Source organism: Diaporthe citri (genome assembly GCF_014595645.1).
Source record: "Diaporthe citri strain NFHF-8-4 chromosome Unknown scaffold_4, whole genome shotgun sequence".
NCBI classification, from domain to species: Eukaryota; Fungi; Ascomycota; class Sordariomycetes; order Diaporthales; family Diaporthaceae; genus Diaporthe; species Diaporthe citri.
The window spans coordinates 1,586,325-1,605,180 of NW_025064849.1; the positions used below are offsets into that span (position 1 = coordinate 1,586,325).

At 52.1% G+C, this 18,856-nt stretch overlaps 6 protein-coding genes across 6 annotated transcripts; 4 read left to right on the forward strand and 2 right to left on the reverse strand.

The window, feature by feature from the left end:
• Positions 1-2,081: 2,081 nt before the first annotated feature.
• INS49_009634 (uncharacterized protein) lies at positions 2,082-3,166 on the forward strand (the record flags this gene model as incomplete). Its single annotated transcript, XM_043170362.1, has 3 exons — positions 2,082-2,423; positions 2,487-2,787; positions 2,847-3,166. 3 exons carry the CDS (start codon positions 2,082-2,084, stop codon positions 3,164-3,166), a joined length of 963 nt encoding a protein of 320 aa, XP_043024927.1.
• A 3,319-nt stretch (positions 3,167-6,485) lies between these two features.
• On the reverse strand, positions 6,486-7,131 carry INS49_009635 (uncharacterized protein; the record flags this gene model as incomplete). Its single annotated transcript, XM_043170363.1, has 3 exons — positions 6,486-6,566; positions 6,623-6,828; positions 6,930-7,131. 3 exons carry the CDS (start codon positions 7,129-7,131, stop codon positions 6,486-6,488), a joined length of 489 nt encoding a protein of 162 aa, XP_043024928.1.
• A 717-nt stretch (positions 7,132-7,848) lies between these two features.
• Positions 7,849-10,007, forward strand: INS49_009636 (uncharacterized protein; the record flags this gene model as incomplete). The annotated part of the gene is made up of 7 exons (XM_043170364.1): positions 7,849-8,332; positions 8,395-8,588; positions 8,655-8,856; positions 8,934-9,212; positions 9,271-9,360; positions 9,420-9,464; positions 9,526-10,007. 7 exons carry the CDS (start codon positions 7,849-7,851, stop codon positions 10,005-10,007), a joined length of 1,776 nt encoding a protein of 591 aa, XP_043024929.1.
• Positions 10,008-11,174: 1,167 nt separating this feature from the next.
• On the forward strand, positions 11,175-12,722 carry INS49_009637 (uncharacterized protein; the record flags this gene model as incomplete). Its single annotated transcript, XM_043170365.1, has 3 exons — positions 11,175-11,374; positions 11,451-11,895; positions 11,964-12,722. The coding sequence occupies 3 exons, from the start codon at positions 11,175-11,177 to the stop codon at positions 12,720-12,722; spliced, it is 1,404 nt and encodes a 467-aa protein (XP_043024930.1).
• A 488-nt stretch (positions 12,723-13,210) lies between these two features.
• Positions 13,211-15,824, forward strand: INS49_009638 (uncharacterized protein; the record flags this gene model as incomplete). The annotated part of the gene is made up of 4 exons (XM_043170366.1): positions 13,211-13,898; positions 13,984-14,918; positions 15,640-15,667; positions 15,730-15,824. 4 exons carry the CDS (start codon positions 13,211-13,213, stop codon positions 15,822-15,824), a joined length of 1,746 nt encoding a protein of 581 aa, XP_043024931.1.
• Positions 15,825-16,068: 244 nt separating this feature from the next.
• On the reverse strand, positions 16,069-16,959 carry INS49_009639 (uncharacterized protein; the record flags this gene model as incomplete). Its single annotated transcript, XM_043170367.1, has 3 exons — positions 16,069-16,244; positions 16,487-16,851; positions 16,922-16,959. The coding sequence occupies 3 exons, from the start codon at positions 16,957-16,959 to the stop codon at positions 16,069-16,071; spliced, it is 579 nt and encodes a 192-aa protein (XP_043024932.1).
• Positions 16,960-18,856: the final 1,897 nt, after the last annotated feature.

The following is an 18,856-nucleotide window of genomic DNA, read 5'->3' on the forward strand; positions in this document are numbered from 1 at the left end:
CGAGAACACGGCCAGTCACGAATGACGCTCGCTCGCGAGCTTGTGCCCGTCCACGGATCCGATGTACACCAACAGAAGCACCCATGAGGTCACAAATAGCCCTGGATGCCCAATACCCACCCCCAACGACGCCTTACTGGGCTGAGATCTCCATCGATCCTGTATATCTAAAACCTTCCTCGCAAAGCGCCAAGCAAAGTCACATAGTCAGTGACCGCAGCATCACAAAGCATGCAGATCACAGGCCCTTTCGTCCAAGGAAGATTCAGGAAGTTGACTCAGTTACTGCCTACCTTGGTAAGTGGAACAGCATCCTGTGACTTCACCAGATACAGCAGACCGCAACTCCTTTGTGTGGACCATGCCTGCGGTGTGATCAGCCTTGGTCCCGCGTCAGATCACCAAGCCTCTTCGCGCATGGCCGCGCGCCTACTGAGAATAGGCGCATATGAATCTGAGGGTATAACACTTTGGCAGACGTCAGCTGCTGCAAGACACACCTCTGATCTAAGTCTAACGCGTCCTGGAATCAGGTTTTCTCCGCCTGGGCTGCGCTCGCGCCGCTTCTGCCTACACGTCCTTCCCGGCTGCCAATTGATTGGAGAGAAGTTGTGAATATCGCTGCAGCAAAGTTTTTGGCTCGGATCCACCGGCTCAGACACTTATCTGCAGCCATGGGCGCATTCTGAGCCCGCTGAAACGCAGCTGCGATACCGATGAAAGCTTTCTGCAGCTGTTTCAGCGGTTCGAAGCTGGTTGCTTCGTTGCAACCACTTATGCAGAGTTGACGGGCAAGGGGGGAGTCGGGCTCGGTACCCTAGGTGCATAGTGGTTCGGCCGGTTGGTACCGTAGCAATCACTGCTGGATTCGAACTAGTAGCTGCTTCAAAAAGGTCCGAGCCGGTGGTTCTTGTCGTCGTCCGTGGGCTATCAACAAAGCAGGGCCTGCTTTTGATGCTCTCGCTTTATCGCCAAGCATCATGGGGTGAAAAATAAATGTTCAACCCCTGGTCGCTCATTGTAGCCGTAGCCTGTTGAGTCAAGCGTGATAGTATTTTTGGCTTGGGACTGGCGCGCCATTGCCGCTCCCGATCACCGCCACCTCCGTGATGGTGGGATGAGCTCAAGGAGCCTCTTGCGCCAGATCAGCTGGCGGACCATTCAGCCGGTATGTCATCCCTTTGTCTGCCCGCAAATCACCAAGCCACCTCCGGGGGATCCGGCGCTGCCCAATTGACCTGGGCGGACATTGTGCAGAGTCATTGGCAATGTCGTCACGATCCTGGGCGCCGGAGTCTAAAAGAGTGCTGACTAGTCCAATCTCAGCGAGTTGAGACCTCACCAGCTCCGTCCCAAGCATCAGGAGCTGCCGCGCACGGTTCGCGCCCACACCCACACCTCAGCCCTCTCCAGCGCGCGCCATGACCAGTGTCAAGCCAGGATGTTTTCGGATATTCGCTGCGAAAGTTAAGGCTGAGTCCAGGCCCCCGGCGTGCGCAAGTGGGAAAGCAACGGGTATTCTTCGTCGCACAAGGTTGTCTCAAACGGCTCGATGCGACGTCGATTCCGGGGGTGCTCGCCGATCTGCCTCGACATGCCTGCCTCTGCCATGCGTCATCCCCGACCAGTAGGCGGTTCATGCCGCGCTATTAGTCTGTAAGGCATAATGGGCCGGTCGAGGAGGGAGAGGGCTGCTTGATGGCGAGATGGTGTTCGGAACATCTTGAGGTCAGACGATTTCCTCTTCGCATTATCAGGGCTGCTAAGCATTCTTCTCTGCTCTACTTTCTCGTGCCGTCAGACTGAAGGCTAGGCTCTCTTATTCATCGTCATATTATCATCTTCTTCTGGCTATATTCGATTTCTATATTCTCCGTCACTTCTTTTCTTTGTTTCCGAAGTTGTTATAACCCCCATCGCCGGTACGCCGTCTCTTATACGAACCTCCACCCTCGTATGCTCCTCACACCTCGACCATGTACAGTTGGTTACCGGCTGCTGAACAAGGCCGTCACCGAGGAAACATGTCTTCCAAGATGGCAATCCCAATTGCGTACCAACCGACCCGCTTCACAGGAGACATGGACGATGCGCCTCTAATTATCCGAGAACAAGCAGGCCTCGAGCCGTACGACCTGGAGCCTAATGGCCCGACAGTCCACTTCTTCGCCAGGATGAAAGACACCGTGAGAGGTCACATCGTTGCCATGATATCCGAGTTCCTAGGGACATTCATGTTCCTGTTCTTCTCATATGCGGCTGCTCAGATAGGCAACGAAAAGGAGGACTCTTTGCCATTGTTCAATGCGCCAGCAGGGCTGAGCCTTCTTCAAATATCATACATCGCTTCAGTCTTTGGCCTCAGTTTGGGGGTGAACGTGTGGATCTTCTACAGGGTCAGCGGTGGAATGTTCAACCCCGCGGTAAGTTTTTCTCGGGTTCAGCCCACACTTGGCCATAGGGCACCTAAACTGAAGAACACGCAGGTCGCCATCGGACTGTGGATTGCCGGAGCCTTTGACTGGGTCCGCCTCGTGTGTGTGATTCCCGTCCAGTTTCTGGGAGCGATCACAGCGGCTGGTGTCGTTTCCGCATTGCTGCCCGGGAAACTTCAGGCAGAAAACTCCCTTTCATCGGGTACACTGCCTGTCCAAGGCTTGTTCCTCGAGGTCATCCTGACTGCAGAGCTTGTCATGACTATTATCATGCTTGCCGTTGAGAAGAGTCGCACTTCATTCATCGCGCCGCTGGCCATTGGATTTGCATTGTTCGTGGCTCATCTTATCGGTATGTCTCACATGCACTGGTCCGACACAGAACTTTGAAAGCTAACACGTATCATGAAGGCATTAACTACACCGGAACCTCCGTAAACCCAGCGCGATCCTTGGGTCCAGCAGTTGTCAATAACAACTACGTCGACGAAATCTGGATTTTTTTTGTCGGGCCTATTCTGGGTGCGGTTGTCGCAGCTGCCCTTTATCACCTGTTGAAAGCGATGGGATACGAGACTGCCAATCCTGGGCAGGACGACGACGGGCTGGGCTTCTACCGAATCGTCCATCAACCGACGCGGCCAATCCGACCAAGGAGGCGGAGCTCGGACAATCTGTACAATACGTATCTGCAGGATATGACGTCGCCAAGGACCCGGATGAAGTTCTAGATTCTTGCGTGCGTTGAAGAAGACAAAAAATCACCGAAAACTAGTGGGGCTCGCGAAGGGCGCGGTCGTTTGGTTCTAGTGCATTGTATGCATGATGCATTGTATCAAGTACGTCTTCGACTTTTGGGGAGCACGTGTTTCAATGTTAATATTAAGTAGACCCACTTTGAGGATCTAATCCAGCGGAAATAATCTGCTAGACACTTTAGCTTCTTTTTGTACATGGTGAAACAACCCCGAGCTGCCGCAAACTGCGGAACACCCGGCTCAGTGGCAAGTATCTGAAGCATTGCCTCACTAGATCCACAAATTACTATGACATCAAGGCAATTTCTCACATTGCCGCCGAGGCTGCCCAACGCCTGAAAAGGGTGACTCTCATGTGAATTAACTAGATTTAAGTGTATTGTGCTCCGAAGCTCCTGTGCCCTACCTGACACAACTTGTCATTTGAGCAAACTGATGCTTGGAAGTAGAGACGCTTCCTCCGCCTTGCACATATCGATTGTTGCCAATGTTGCAATACTCTCGAGAGTTTTGCTACTGATCGATCACAGCAACGTTCCGACTGCTGCGATGATTGTATTGGTGATTGCGTATGAGGAACAGGCATCCGGGATCCAGTGTTCCCTGTGAACATTAGAGTTCCGACGGGAGCGAAGTCGTATTCGGCAAGAATACACAACCTCAGCGGGGATTGTGAAGATCTCGAACCCAAAACGAGGGAGAGGGAAGGGGACTGGAAGCTGAGTGTAAGATAAGACTGGACCAGCCACTCTAACAGTGCTACTGTCTTTTGGGCCGCGTCGGTTGTTTTGGTGGTATGAGAGCAGTCTTGCCTTGAAGGCTTCTGTGTTTCCCCTTGGTTGGCTGCTTACGCCAGAAAAGGGATGATGTTTCCTGAAAACTCGGGAAAGATGACAGACTCTCCTGGAGCCGCAGGTACTCATGAAGTCGCTCGCTGCAATCTGATCTGACTGACGAGTTGGAGCCATTGCGTTGCAGCAGGTGCGAGGGGCGAATTTTCCGGACCAGCCGGTCTAGTGAGCGACCTCTGACTTTGGAATCACTTACCGTATTATTGCTCTTCAGCTCTGGATTGGCACTTTCAAGCAAATCACTGGCACTAAAGTCTGCTTCGACCACAATGATCAAACCATTTTCCGTGAATTTGATGGCACGTGCGTAGGCCAGGTCGAAGTACATGATTGCCTCTGAGACAAAAGAGGTCAGAGCTTTGAGACACATTTTTGCTAGACGCCGAGATGAGTTGCTTTGCCAGTTATTGTCAAGAATTCAAGAGACCAAGGTTTGAACGAGGAGGGGCTTTTGAAATAAAAAGTTGAAGTGGCTACAAAGACGACAGCGTGGTATTGTTCTGGTAAAAAACAAAGGCCTGTTGACCTGAATACAGATATATTCGCTTCGGAGACTGCGGTAATTACGTGACCCAACATCTGACTTTCTGGTTAAAGAATCAGCTGGTGTCTGCCCAAGACAAAGTCCCGTCCCCGCTGCGCTCTTTTTGTTAAACACAATGCCATTCAATACCTTTGTAAAATCCTGTGTTGAAAGAAACAATGTGCCTTTTCGGGATACCTTGCGGAGCGTCTAAATTTATCCGAACCTTGTCAGATTATCGTGCTTGTACTCTGAAGTGAGTCTCGTTCACCGCATTGTATACAGAAGCAGTTGAATGAGACAAGCGCATGTAATTTCATAGGTGCTCTGCATTTGCAACACAGCTATGTCTAAGTTTGTGGTACAGCAGTGGTTAAGTCTTGCAGGTTCATCTGAGTAGCATTGTATCCAAAGCTGAGGTGACCTGGTGCTGGACTTGGGTGCAGCACTGGAGGCAAAGAAAAGTCTTCAAGTTTATCGCGTGGGCGGCATCCGTTGCTAACAGGTCAAGACACGTGTAGATGCAAGATCGGTAGTAGGTACTCTGAAAGAATGGTGTCTGGAGTGAAGACGGTTTGGGTATGGTTGGCATCGTCAAAACTCACCCAGCTCGTCCCAACATTAGAGTAGAAACAAACCCTGCTGGATATGGAACAAGGTCCACAGAAACACCGGTTTTCTACACATTGTGTCTCTTCCGGCACGTAAGATTTTCCAAGCTAGGTAGCTTGAGCACTTCGTTCCGCATGATGGTCACATGAAATAGATGATGTAGATAGTCATTGAGAGGCTTTAGGAGTGGAGACTTATCGAAGCGACGCATGTACGCCCGTTGATGTTGTGTTCCACTCACCAGCCAGTCGACGTCCTCAATTCTCTCCCACGAGGCTTGCGGGTCCTTCTCTTGGTCCCAGGATTCTCCAGGGCTTGCATCCTGCTGCTAGCACTCGGCAATCTCCAGTGATAGTTCTGGCCCGATAACGCGGGCAGCGCGCACGGGATGCAGCGAACGAGAACAAGCGCGGCTCGAGGTAGATGCCCTTCTGACAGCGTGCCTCAGCTCGTGTTCCGAGTCGCGGCAGTCTTACGCGTGCAATGCATCCACTGGGAGCGAGGCCGCACGGTTGGTTGCGGGGGTTCAGTGGGTCTGCTTAGGCGAGCTGGGGAAAATACGGAGACATTCGGAGGCTGGGTCCACTTCCCCTCAACTCGCTCCTGGTAAAGCATGGTAAAATCGGGGTAGGATTTGGACCGCGTCTCGCGCCCACTTGACGACACTTCGGCAAGAGGAGATTCAGGCTGCATACAGACACGACACGGGTGTGGACATGTCGCTGAAGGCCATAATCGCCAGATTTGCATTTGCACAATGTGTAAATCATCTATCAACCGTTTAGTCATTCGAGATCTCTAGGTCACTCCATAACATTTATTCAATATGTGTTCACTTGAGTGATCTGTTGGCAAGCAACTGGGCAAAAGAGGAGCGGGAAAAGCAGTCTTAGACTTTCCCCCATCTAACTTATTATTCATAAATATCAGCTCTTCGCTCCTTGCTTTGCCTGAGGTTCGTTTCGACCATCAACAGAACCAGGAAATCAACGACAACAATCACTGCACAAATAAAATCCAATGTGTGTCAGGTCATGGAGGACTACGCCTTGTGCAATATGATGCGGCAACATGGGTAGCAATGGCACATAAATGCATCAGGCGAGCCCTTGAACTGCGCGGTTTTACCGATGAATTGAAGAGAAAATAGTCAAGTCTAAGGGACCATATGTTGATCCATTAACTGATGCCGCTTGTTTCAGCCCATGTTGAATCATGCAATATGACACGCTTATTCATTCCGGATACTGAATTTCTTCATACTGTCGACCTTAGCCTGTCAAGACCCATGTCCAGTCCCAGCCGTCTAAGCTGTTGCAACCGCGGGTGCGTTATTCTTGTTGTCGTAGTCTATGATGCACTGAACCTTGGCTGCAGAGGCAGATGTCTAGTTACCGTCAGTCTATTTATCGTATGAAAACGATGGGTCATGTTCCAACTTACCGGGTCAAAAGTATATCCTAACCACTCCTTGGCGAGTCTCCTGGCAAGCTCGATCCCGATAACCCTAGCACCGAGGCATAGCACCTGCGAGTCGTTGCTAAGGACCGCTCGCTCCACGCTGAAGCTGTCGTGGGCCGTAACAGCCCGGATGCCCTTGACCTTGTTGGCGGAGATTGCGACGCCCAGGCCAGTCCCGCATACTAAGACTATCGATTCCTAGACTGTCAGTCAAAAGCTCACGGAATACACACACAGAGATCTCCCAGAACTTTAGAAGGTGGAGAAAAGGGGAGTGAGAAGTCCTTACGCGCGCGGTCTGCCTTCCCCCCTGCCACCAACTCAGCAGCGGCGATTGCAAAGTGAGGATATGAGGTCTTGTCTGATGCTGAATTGGGTCCGACGTCAATGACCTCGCTTACTCGCTTATCAACGTTGAGGTCTTCGATAAGAGTCTCCTTGTACGCGAAGCCGGCGTCGTCTCCGCCGATGGCAATACGAAGGCCAGTCATGATTAAGGGACTGTAGGGATGAGGAGGAGGGTTAGAGGTTGTTCACTCAAAAGTTGCTAGGTTGAGCCTAAATGTTCGGCTTTAAGTGGCGATGGTGGGTTTCTCAGGGTCAAGTTGGTGCTGGCGGAGGTGGTTAAATATGGTCAATTTTGGGACAGCCACCGAAAAGTCCAGGATATTCTACTATATGGACGGGCCAGTCATTCGTTACCAATGATTGGGTTTCTCAGCTCGCCCAGTGTATAGCACTCGCCTCTGATTGCGTATTTGATGCGGCTAAAGACTCGGAAGTTATTGCTGGTGGGGCAATTTAGGTGTCTTGACCTCGAGACGCGGTCATCACACGCGAGTGCCAACAGTGCTTCAGTGTAGTGTGGAGCTGGCCGACGAACCCCACTGGGTAAGGAAAAACACCCTCACACTTGGAGATTATGCCTCGAATGCATTAACTTATGGGCTCTCCACCTGACATTGCAACCAACCTTCGTCATGATCATCGGAGTAGGGTGACACTGTCCCGCCGGTTGCGATCAAGACTCAGCTGTCACAGGTAGGAATGTAGAGATCTTTCAGTGACAAGCTCCGCTACGTGACTTTCCAATAAATCTCGAGTCTTATCCCCTCAGATCCTGCCTGTCGGCAACGCTCGTCTGGTCCAACCCGTATTAGCTATCCCCTCTCGGCGATACATCCTCCAACCTTGACAACGTCTTCACCATGTCAGACAAGCACTTCTTCCCCGAAACCGCAGCGAACACCCTGGTCCCTCGCTATCTCCGTTCATTAACGGCCTCAAACCTCCATCTCGCATTGATAGAGTCGGAGCGCGTAGTCTACGACCCGCACCACAACCCTTCCACCGTATCAATCATCAGCGGCGGAGGCTCAGGTCACGAGCCAGGATGGTCGGGATACGTGGGCAGTGGCGCGCTCTCCGGTGCAGCCTGCGGTGATATCTTTGCCTCACCCAGCACCAAACAGGTTCTCGCAGCAATCGAGGCCACCCCGTCTGAGCAAGGTCACATATTGATGATTACTAATTATACCGGCGACAAGCTTCACTTCGGGCTCGCAGCTGAGAGAGCCAAGGTGCAAGGATTGTCAAAGAAAGTGGCTATGATTCATCTAGCGGATGATGTGAGTATCGGGAGGAGTCGGTGTGGTGCTGTGGGAAGGAGAGGAATGCCGGGGCACATTGTTCGTAAGTTTGATGACTGTGACACAGAGCTATGAGAACAACTGCTGACTAGATTGTCTATTAAGCCATGAAAATCACGGGCGCTGCAGCTGCCAGGAAGTACGAGTTCGAGAGGACCGTGAAGTTGGGAAGGAGCGTCAACTCCCAGGTCGTCTCGATTGGATCTGCTCTAGATCACTGTCATGTGCCAGGTCGTCAGGGTAATGAGACGATCCCCAATGACGTTGCTATCGTGGGCGCTGGTATTCACAATGAGCCTGTAGGTTAAAAACCACTGGCATGGACCTCTTGCATTGGCGCGGCTGACGATGAGATTACAAAACAGGGCGCCCAGAGACTCTCGCCCTTTCCCCAGGTGGATGAGCTCATCCAGTACTGCCTCAAGCTTCTTTGCGATCCAGAGGACAAGGAGCGATACTTCGTCACATTCGAGAAGGGAGACTCGACCGTGCTTGTGATCAATAATTATGGCGGCATGTCGAACCTCGAACTTGGAGCTCTCACAGATGAGACAATTACACAACTCGGTGAGTTCATTTTTCAAGAAATATGGCTTCCATTGCCCCAATTCAAAGGCATTTATTAACAGAAGAATTTCCATTAGCCTCAAAGTGGGACATCAAGCCCGTCAGGATACTCACGGGCGCCTTCGAGACTTCTCTCAACGCGCCCGGATTTTCTATCTCACTATGCAACCTCTCTGCCGCCTCGAGGGAATCAGATACATCCGTAGACGAGCTCCTGGAACTTTTGGATGCACCAACAACAGCTGTTGGATGGCCGAATTTGACTGCACCTAACCCACATCAGAACGGGGCCAGGCAAAAGCAACTCTCTCAAACCAAAGGCAAGATCAAGTCCAATGACGGTACAGATATCACATGTAAGTACGGCCCTTCACAGTTTGCTAGGCATCGGAACGGAGCTGATCAGTTGTGTAGTGGATCCTAAGCTGCTAGACACCGTGATCCGGTCCGCGTGCGAGGCAGCAATTGCTGCAGAGCCCAATTTGACTAAATTGGATACGATCAGTGAGTTCTAATCACTTTAAGCGGACTGAACTCCGAGTTCTGACCAGAATCGTGTGTAGTGGGAGATGGAGATTGCGGCGAAGCTGTCAAGGGAGTCTCTGAGTGTAAGTCTGCCCCGAAAATAGTTCGAAGCCCACCCGATCCTAGCTTAACGATTTTCGATAGCCGTGGTAAAAATCCTCAACACCAATGGAGCAGGCAAGGGCTCAGTGCTAGACTTCCTTAACGCGACAACGGACGCAGTAGACGACATGGGTGGGACCCTGGGCGCTATCCTGGGAATCCTCCTCTCCGCCTTCGCATCCGCCCTTAAGGAGCAATCTACCTCCGCTGGGAACTCGGAAAAATTCGCAGCAGCTTTGGAACAAGCTGTCGCAGCCTTGAAGACCCACACTAGTGCGAGAGAGGGCGATCGTACGGTGATGGACGTGTTGCTCCCCTTTACTGATGAGTTTGCACGGTCGAAGGATTTCCACCAGGCTGTGGGCGTTGCAAAGGAGAAGGCTGAGGCTACGAAATTCCTCAAGGCCAAGTTCGGACGGGCTACGTATGTTGCAGAGGCGCAGGGGCAGGAGCTGCCGGATCCGGGGGCCTGGGCTTTGTATGAGTGGTTGGATGGAATGTCGAGGGCTGTCAAGACATTTTAGGTCGATTGAAGCTACACGGCCACTGTGCTATTCGAAATTCAAACAAGATCAAAGAAAAAGAAGCATCACCAGCGGTGAAATTCTTCATCTTATTACAATCAAATGTCCTGCTTACCTGGGCCCAGGCAGAAGAAAGATCCTCCTCAATTCCCTCGAAGCCATCTTCGACTATGTTCCACATGAGTTCAGAGTTTTCGTGGGTACAATCTGTGCCGTAAGAATTCTCTGTGTCGGTTACATGAAAACTCACGCAAAACCAACGGCAGGAATCTCGATTTCGATAGTAAAGTGGCCCTGCTAGGAAGAGACATCTGAAAGCGATATCTGTAGCCTTTGAAGCCTCAGGACTACTCTCACAGTTCCAGGCAAACGAAAACACTGCTGCCGTCAGAAGGCGGCCCAAAGCATCGGACCGATACTCTTGAGCAAGGGACACCGACAATTGCGCATAGACCGCGTCTCGAGGTCATGGCCCAGAGTTCCACAAGCTGCGCCTGAACTTGACCGGGGGACCCCCGGAGCTGCCCAAAGCCGCCCCTGTTACGAACGGGATGTCCACTTTGAGCTCACCCGGGCTCGTCCAATATGGGGCCACTCCAAAGCGTTCTGTGGAGACGCGGGGCCCCAGATGGAGTTTGGCTTCTCATTCTTGGGGTCGAGGCGGCATCTGACCGAGGAGTCTTAACCGGGATTGTCCGGGGCAGGCGTTCATTTGTTAGACTTGCAGATTCATGACGACGAGTTGCCCAGGGGGTTGATGCAAGGCACTGGAGGGAAGTGCGTAGTCCGTGGGATCGAACCACCTTGCACAAGTGGCAGTTTGGCGGAAGCCCAGGAAACCGGGAAGGCTTGGTATACTAGGACTTGAGCTTGAATGTGCCCCTGTACCTAGATAGTGTAGATCCATGCTTCGACGGTCTAGTATATTTAATTCACTTTTGAACACTTTTCCCTATCGTGGTCACAAGTTCGTTAGGAGCAGTGGCAGCCTCGAGTCGGTCAACGTAATTTTAAAACAAGACGTCAAGCCTCGTTCCTCCTGTTCGTGTTCTGGCCCCCTTTTTGTTTGGTTTCGTTTTGTTACTGCATCCAGCCAGTCTCGAAATCTTTGTCCTGGTTAACCTGTGAGGAACCCATTTTTTGGTATCTCTTTCTGTCCCATACGCAATGGATCCCAATACGGGCAAGGCAGACGCCCAGCATGACGAAGATGCCTATCTCGAATTGCCCAAGCCTCATCAGCTCGGAGGCGTCGACGAATACGTGCCAGACACCGCCGAGGAGCGCAAGCTCGTGCGAAAGATCGACCTCTACTTGCTTCCTGCGATATGGGGAATGTACTTGCTGTCATACATGGACCGTACAAAGTGAGTTTTCCCAACAAGATCTGAATGACACACGGCTGGTTGAGTCTCCAGAACTGACCATTCACCTCCCCTACAGCATCGGCAACGCCAAAACAGCCGGCATGACCGACGACCTAGATATGGATTCTACAAAATACAGCATTGCCCTCACAGTGTTCTTCGTGGGCTACGTCGTCTTCGAGGTCCCCTCCAACATGATCCTCGCTCGCACGAAGCCTTCTGTCTTCCTCCCGACTATAATGTTCCTATGGGGCTGTGTTACTATCGCAATGGCTTGGGTCCCCAACTATAAGGCTCTCATCGGACTGAGAATCGTCGTGGGTGTCCTTGAGGCCGGGTTTGCCCCTGGTGTGCTGCTCACACTGTCGAGTTGGTACAAGCCTAACGAGCAGGCCAAAAGGTTTGGGGTGTACATCTCAGCTGCTATCCTGTCCGGGGCCTTTGGTGGCCTCATTGCGGGGGCTATTGAGGACGGGCTTGACGGTGTCCATGGTCTGCCCGGATGGAAATGGCTGTTCATCGTGAGTCACAATGAACAGGCAATATTCTTGGATACCCACTTCACATTCTAACACAACTATCTGAACAGGTTGAAGGCGCCGCAACAGCCGGCTTTTCCATTGTATCCTCCTTCCTGCTTCTAGACTTCCCCGAGAACACCAAACGCCTCACGGACAGCGAACGCCAACTGGCGATAAAGCGCCTCGCGTACGGCCGACCAAATACCCAGGGCCACGAGGAAAAGCTCGGCCACGTCGCAGCCCTGAAACGCTCCATCGTCGACTGGCGCACCTGGGTCTTCGTCGTCGGCTATATGGCTATCGTGGGATCCTCGACCCTGTCCTACTTCTACCCGACCCTTGTCCAGGGGCTCGGCTACTCCGGCTCCGTGACACAGTACATGACCGTCCCGATCTATATCGCCGCGTTCGTGTGCACCTTCTTCAACAGCATCTTCATGGACCGCGTTCCGCAGTATCGTGGTCTCTCTCTGGCGGTGTGGATGTCCGTCGCGATGATCTGCAGTATCGTCACGTGCGCCGTGTATAATTTCCACGCGCGGTACGCACTGCTTGTCATCATGGCGAGTGCGCTGTGGGCATCTAACGCGCTGTCGCTGGCGTATGCATCCACGACTTTCGGGTCGATGAATCATGAGGTCAGAGGAATCAGTCTGGCGATTGTTAATGCAATGGGGAATCTGGCGCAGATCTATGGGGCTTATTTGTTTCCTGATGTTGATGCGCCGAAGTATCTCATGGGATTCGGTGTCATCAGCGGGATGTGTTTCACAGGTGTGGTTTCATACTTCGTTTTGCAGGTGATGCTTCGCAGACAGTCCAACTGATGGGTAGGCTATCTCTGGTACATATACATAATGCGTATGAAGACACGAACTTGTACAGTCAAACTCACATATAAGAATTATCTCACACTCTTTCAAATGGGTTCACCTATTTGTGAAAATCTCAGATCTGAGACATCTGTACTTCACTTTCTTGGCCATGGAGAACAAAAGAGGTGGCTTTTCCCGATTGAGACAGTCCTTCGTATCCATGCCAAGAACTTGTATGCCCAGTCACATCGCCATATTAAAACGTCATATGACTAATTCGTCCGGTAAGACAACTGTCAGCCGAAGCCTCATTCTCATCTCACCACCGAACCACGCTTGTGGTCCACAACACGTGAAAAGATCAGCCTGCGTTGCATCCGGCCGATAGCATACGAGACTTCTCATTGGCACCCACGATCGTCCTCGAGGAATCTAACATTTGCGGCGCATCACCCAAGCTACCGGGACAGCAAAGTAACCAGGCTTTGTTTATCTACGCCATGGCTTCGGCGTCCGCAACGGTAATCGAGGCTGCACCCACAGCCAGCATGCTGCACATGCCTCAACATAGCCAGACGGACCACGTCATGAACAGCATCAACAGCAGCAGCCAAAGCCAGCACGATGGTGCCGACAGCTGGTCCGCCGCCGGAGCAGTCGCTCAGCAAGAGACTCTCACTGCTAAACCGTCCGGAATGGCGATAGCGCTGATCATGGCGCCCCTATGCCTGTCCGTGTTACTGTCATCGCTAGACCTGACCATGGTCACGCCGGCGGTACCATCCATCGCCGCCGAGTTTCAGTCGTCTTCGGGATATATCTGGGTCGGCGGTGCATTTATCCTGGGCAGCACGGCCGTGACGCCGGTCTGGGGCTCCGTGGCTGATATATGGGGCCGCAAGCCAATCATGCTCATTGCCCAGGCCTTCTTCTTTGCCGGTAGCTTGCTGTGTGCGCTCGCGCCCAACATGGATGCCTTCATTGCTGGCCGCGGTATTCAGGGCATTGGGGCCAGCGGGATGGGCATACTGGTCAACGTGATTGTCTGCGATACTTTTTCGATGCGAGACCGCGGCCTGTATCTCGCTGTCACCTCCGTTATGTGGGCGGTTGGGACAGCGGTGGGGCCGGTCCTCGGTGGAGTGTTCACTACCAGGGCTCACTGGAGGTGGTGTTTCTGGATGAACTGTAAGTTCCGTTGCCTCAACGTAGCCGCCAACACATATCGTTTTCATTCTCCCCCAGAGTTGGCTAATGTTCCACTACACCACAGTGCCTATTGGTGCCCTAGTCTTTGTTGTCCAGCTGCTATACCTCAAGATACCTATGCCCAACACTCCTGTAGTGGCTGGTCTGAAGGCAGTTGACTGGACTGGCAGCCTCCTCATCGTCGGATCCGCTCTGATGGTCCTACTCGGGGTCCAGTTCGGAGGCGTCACCTTCCCGTGGTCGTCCGCAGCTGTCATCTGCCTCATCACGTTTGGCACAGTAGTCTTGGGACTGTTTCTCCTCAACGAGTGGAAGCTAGCAAGAAATCCGGTCGTCCCACTACGCTTGTTCTCAAACGCTTCGACAGTAGCGGCCTATCTTGTCTACGTCTGCAATTTCTCGGTCTTGATCGGCCTCTCCTATTACCTCCCCCTCTATTCGCAGTCAGTGCTTGGGGCCAACGCCTTGGAATCTGGCCTCCATCTCCTTCCCCTCATTGTGTCGAGCTCCCTTGCGGCCGCGTGTACCGGAGTATTCATACAAAAGACGGGCATCTACTTACCAATCATGTACGGAGCCCAAGTGTTGCTCACACTCGGTTCTGGGCTGTTCATCAACCTCGCATTCGAAAAGAGCATTACCAAACTTGTCATCTATGAGATCATTACAGGGGTCGGCGTCGGCTTCAACATGGAGCCGCCGCTCCTTGTTGCACAAGCGACGGCGACGGCGCTTGACACGGCTGCTGTTATTTCGACCATGAGCTTTTTGCGGTCGATTTCCACAGCCATCATAGTCGTCGTTGGTGGCGTCATATTCCAAGGCCAGATGGTCGCGAACAACAGCGGGCTATCTGCCCAGATAGGCAAGGAGCTCGCAGCTCATTTCAACGGTGAACACGCCACTGCAAACGTGGACTTTATTGCTACGTTGCCGGTGGATGTGCAGGATGTTATAAGACGCGTATATTTCCAAAGCTTACGCGCGGTATGGATCATGGTAGGTGCTCGTCGAATCACAATGTGCCCAGATAAGCCGGTGGAGCCGGCTCCAGTGTCCCCTGAGCTAATTGAGTGCTCTCGAACAGTGTGTTGTTGTCGCCGGAATTTCTCTTATCTCTAACTTCTTTGTTCGTGCTCACCATTTGAGCTCAGAGACAAAAGGAGCTGTTCTTGGGCTCGAAAGGATACGGCAAGAAGACGACACACGACAGCAACAGCAGCCTGGTACTCCCTCGCAAAATCGTTCTGTCGAGCTCTCTCGGATACGGGAAGAGGGCCTCCGACTGCGTTCATAAGGCTCACCCGGTCCGACAGTCCATATACACAATATGCCAAGTGTATCGTCACGGTTTCTGTACCTTGCAATTCAACTGCTCTCACACAGTCACAGCATCGTTGATCCCAGATCACGGCTGACTCCCTGGTTTGACTCTTGGTGACGGAGGAAGCGATTAGGGGGTTGGTAGCACTGAATATATCAATACGGCGAAACTTGTTGCTCTTCAGCCGTAAGTTCCATCAATAAAGTCACGCAATTTATCACTGGCTCTGTGGCAAAGCCAAGCATTGGCATGTTGTGAGTCTTCATGGACCTGACTTTTGGAAATGGCCGGGAATCAGCAGCCGAAATCAACTCGCGTGATCTTGATCTCTTGAACATCTTGCGCCTGCCTGACAGGAGAGCCAACATAGGGGCTGATACATCTAATGCAGCGCAGACACGTAGCCCTCAGGCCACAGTAGCATGTAGGAACAATGGATCATACCAGACAATCACCGGTGACATTCTGTTATATTCTTTAATACAGATAACGAGGCGCTTGTTCTAGGATATGTTGGGCCTATGCTAGCACCAACGGTCATCATGGTCAAGTTTTTGAAGTATGGAACCTTCAGGATCTAATTGCATTTTTTTCCCTTGAAGCAAACAGCAGTTCACACCTATGCTGTTGTACTTTGAGGATTGAAGCTGGAAGTATGTGAACCGCTTTCTGCATAATAGACTAGGTGCCCAACCAGCTCGTTATATAGTGCAGGAACAGCAGAATCCATCATATAGCCTAGCACTGCATCATCTACCTCCATGAACAGGCAGCGGCCAGCGCGGACAAATTTGTGCCTTCTTTTTGAGGGGACTCGTACGTTCATCACCAGGAAATCGGCTTCTTTCGCTCTCTGGCCCGGAACTCGACCTCATGCAACTCGTAATCCTCATCGGGAACTTCCCATAAATACTTTTCCTTGACCTTGTTCCCATTCCTGAATGCAGTTGCACTGAGATCTGGCTGGGATACCGGTCGAGGCTCATCATCACCACAGTTCACTAAAACAGTAACGACACACAATGTCAGCAATCATGGGTCTAAAGAACCTTCTACTATCGAATCTGGTTGGCGTTAAAGAGGAGCAAGCGAGGGGTGCAGGAGCGACTTTCAACGTGTGCCATTAAGTGAAACAATGTAAATTCCGTCCACTAAGACCGAATCGAACGGCGGCAGAGGACTGTCATCGCTCCTCGCTGAGGGAACACTCGAGACCCGCCGGTGTAGTCAAGGTGACGCTCACCAAGCTGGTATCCACCAGGGAAGCGCCTGAGGTCGCGGTGCGTGAGCGCATCCTGCTCGGTATCGTTCTCCTCGACCGCGGCCGAGTCGTTGCGATGGACAAAAACGTAGACGAAGTTCCTGATGCTCTTGAAGGACTCGTTGTTGGACTTTGCTGCAGGACCCGCCTTGGTTTCATGGGCCGGGGAAGCATCTCGGCGGACTAGGGTGTGGATGGCATGTTTCAACCAGTGACTGACAGTGTTCCGGCGCCCGAGAAATTGTGGGCAGGAAGCGATCAGAGAGAGCTCGATCGCGGGCTGCGGTTCCCGATAGACAGCTGGGTGGTGGAGAGACCTGAGGGTGTAGACCTTTAGTTCTTCGAGCCTGTTGGATGAAGTTACGGGCAACGAGTGTTGAATTAAATATTGTTTCTATATTTCTACAGCCTCCTCACATCTCGATCCAACAATTCAGTGATTCTCCCATGATCATCGTGGCTGGAGACAGCAACGATTCCTCGAATGCTTCGTCTAGAACGCCTGGCGGTGATAGAATGGCGTTTAACGGTTGCTCGCCGCCGGCGGGCGGCCCATCGGCGGGCGGATCATCAATGCTGAGGATTTGATATGAAGCATGAAGCTGGACACCTTACCGCAGGCGAGCCTAGAGGCACTCGGCCGAGAACTTCATGCGTTTCCTGGGCGTAGGTTGAGGCATGTGAGTACCGGCAAGGCTCTGGGCGACCTCAAGAGAAGAGAAGAAGGCGGCTCGAGTTAACCGGTAAGATCACACCATGACTCAATTGAGTCGGCGTGTTCGGGAGAGGCTGCCAATAGGCACGGTAGGCCCGTAGGGCTTGGAAACAACGACATAGTCTGGCCTAGCAGACTTGGCGACGGGCAGCAACCTGTTGTCTCCGGCCAACTGGTAGCAATTCACGTCTCGCGGATGCGAGGGAAATCAAGCCGCTTCGCCGCACGCGTTACTATCTTGCAGGGGACAGAGTGCCTGGTTGCTTGGGAGTGTTTCACAACAGGGCCAGGCGGGTTGCAACGGCAAGGGCCATGGGGGGCTGCGGCCGTAGGGGAAGGTTTGGCGATATTAATCTCCGGCAATGCTCGGGGACCTATGGCGTACGTGACATCGATACGTCGCTCGTCGTCACTGCAACACTGCTTGAAATACTATGGACAGAAATTCTTCATCGCAAGAAAAGTTGGACAACGATGATTCCTGAGCCTGGTGATCTGCACAGAATATCTAGGTGGCAATGTAGCACACAATCTTGATCGTACATTGCAAGGCACAGTGAGCTGGGGTTGCTATCGGTGCTTTGGCCTCCAGAGTCCCGTTCCGCAAAGGTCCACGGGAGAGCGTCTGAGATGGTCCACTTTACCGTGATATACTGTCGTGGTATCTTTATTTTTAGTATCAAGGTTTGAAGCTTGCTCTGATTCGTGGCCTTCCACACTAACAGGGATTTGAATGGCCAAAAGCTGTGTCGACACGATCCCATGTTCTCCGCAAGATCTGACAGCTTCAGTGGGAATTCACATCGGCTGGCAACAGAGTGAGTGAGTCAGTTGGATTCATGGCAAAGAAAACTTTAGCTTCCCCTAGTACTGCGCCCGGGTGCCTCCAAAAATATAGATATGGCCACCGGTTTTCATCGTCCCATCTCAGTCTCAAACACGTCCTCCGATCTCTTGAGTGACGGGAAACTCGGGCGGCCGCATCGCGGAGATTTGGCATCATGTTGCTGCTTAATTGTTGACTTACTAGTGTGAATATGTTACCTTTCGAGAACTTCCATCACATCTCGAAGCGCTAGACCAAGGTCGTAAAGACTCGATTCGCATGGGCTTGTGCGAGACATTGAGCACATGCGATAATACTGATCGTTGACTCGTATACACGAGCATCCCTGGCCTCACTACACTAGACACACAAGTCGACTATCACAAGTCCAGGTGGATTTTGCATCATGGTCAGTAGTCCAGACTCGGCGATGACACCTGGAAGCCAACAAATATGTGACGGCGGACCAAGTATGTCTTCCATCTCCTCTAGTCAAAGATCGTCTCTACCAGAGGAACTCCCGCTCTACAATTCTGAAGCAGCCATCTTGTCACAGTCAACAACAAGGACGGCAAGATCCGACCATTCGTGTCGTGAGGCTGACTTTGTTGAGGAAGACATGCGTCTTTGTGTAGAAGCAAGTGGAGAGAACCGCTAGGAACTGCCCCTTCCTCATCAAGATCATGACAGAGTGCCTCAAAACCCGAGTGGCGGCTGTACACGTCCCGCGGCATTATCACACGCAACACATTTCGAGTCTTGGTATCTGAGAGGCGAGGCTGCCAAGTGCTTTGAGCTCGGTCACATCGTC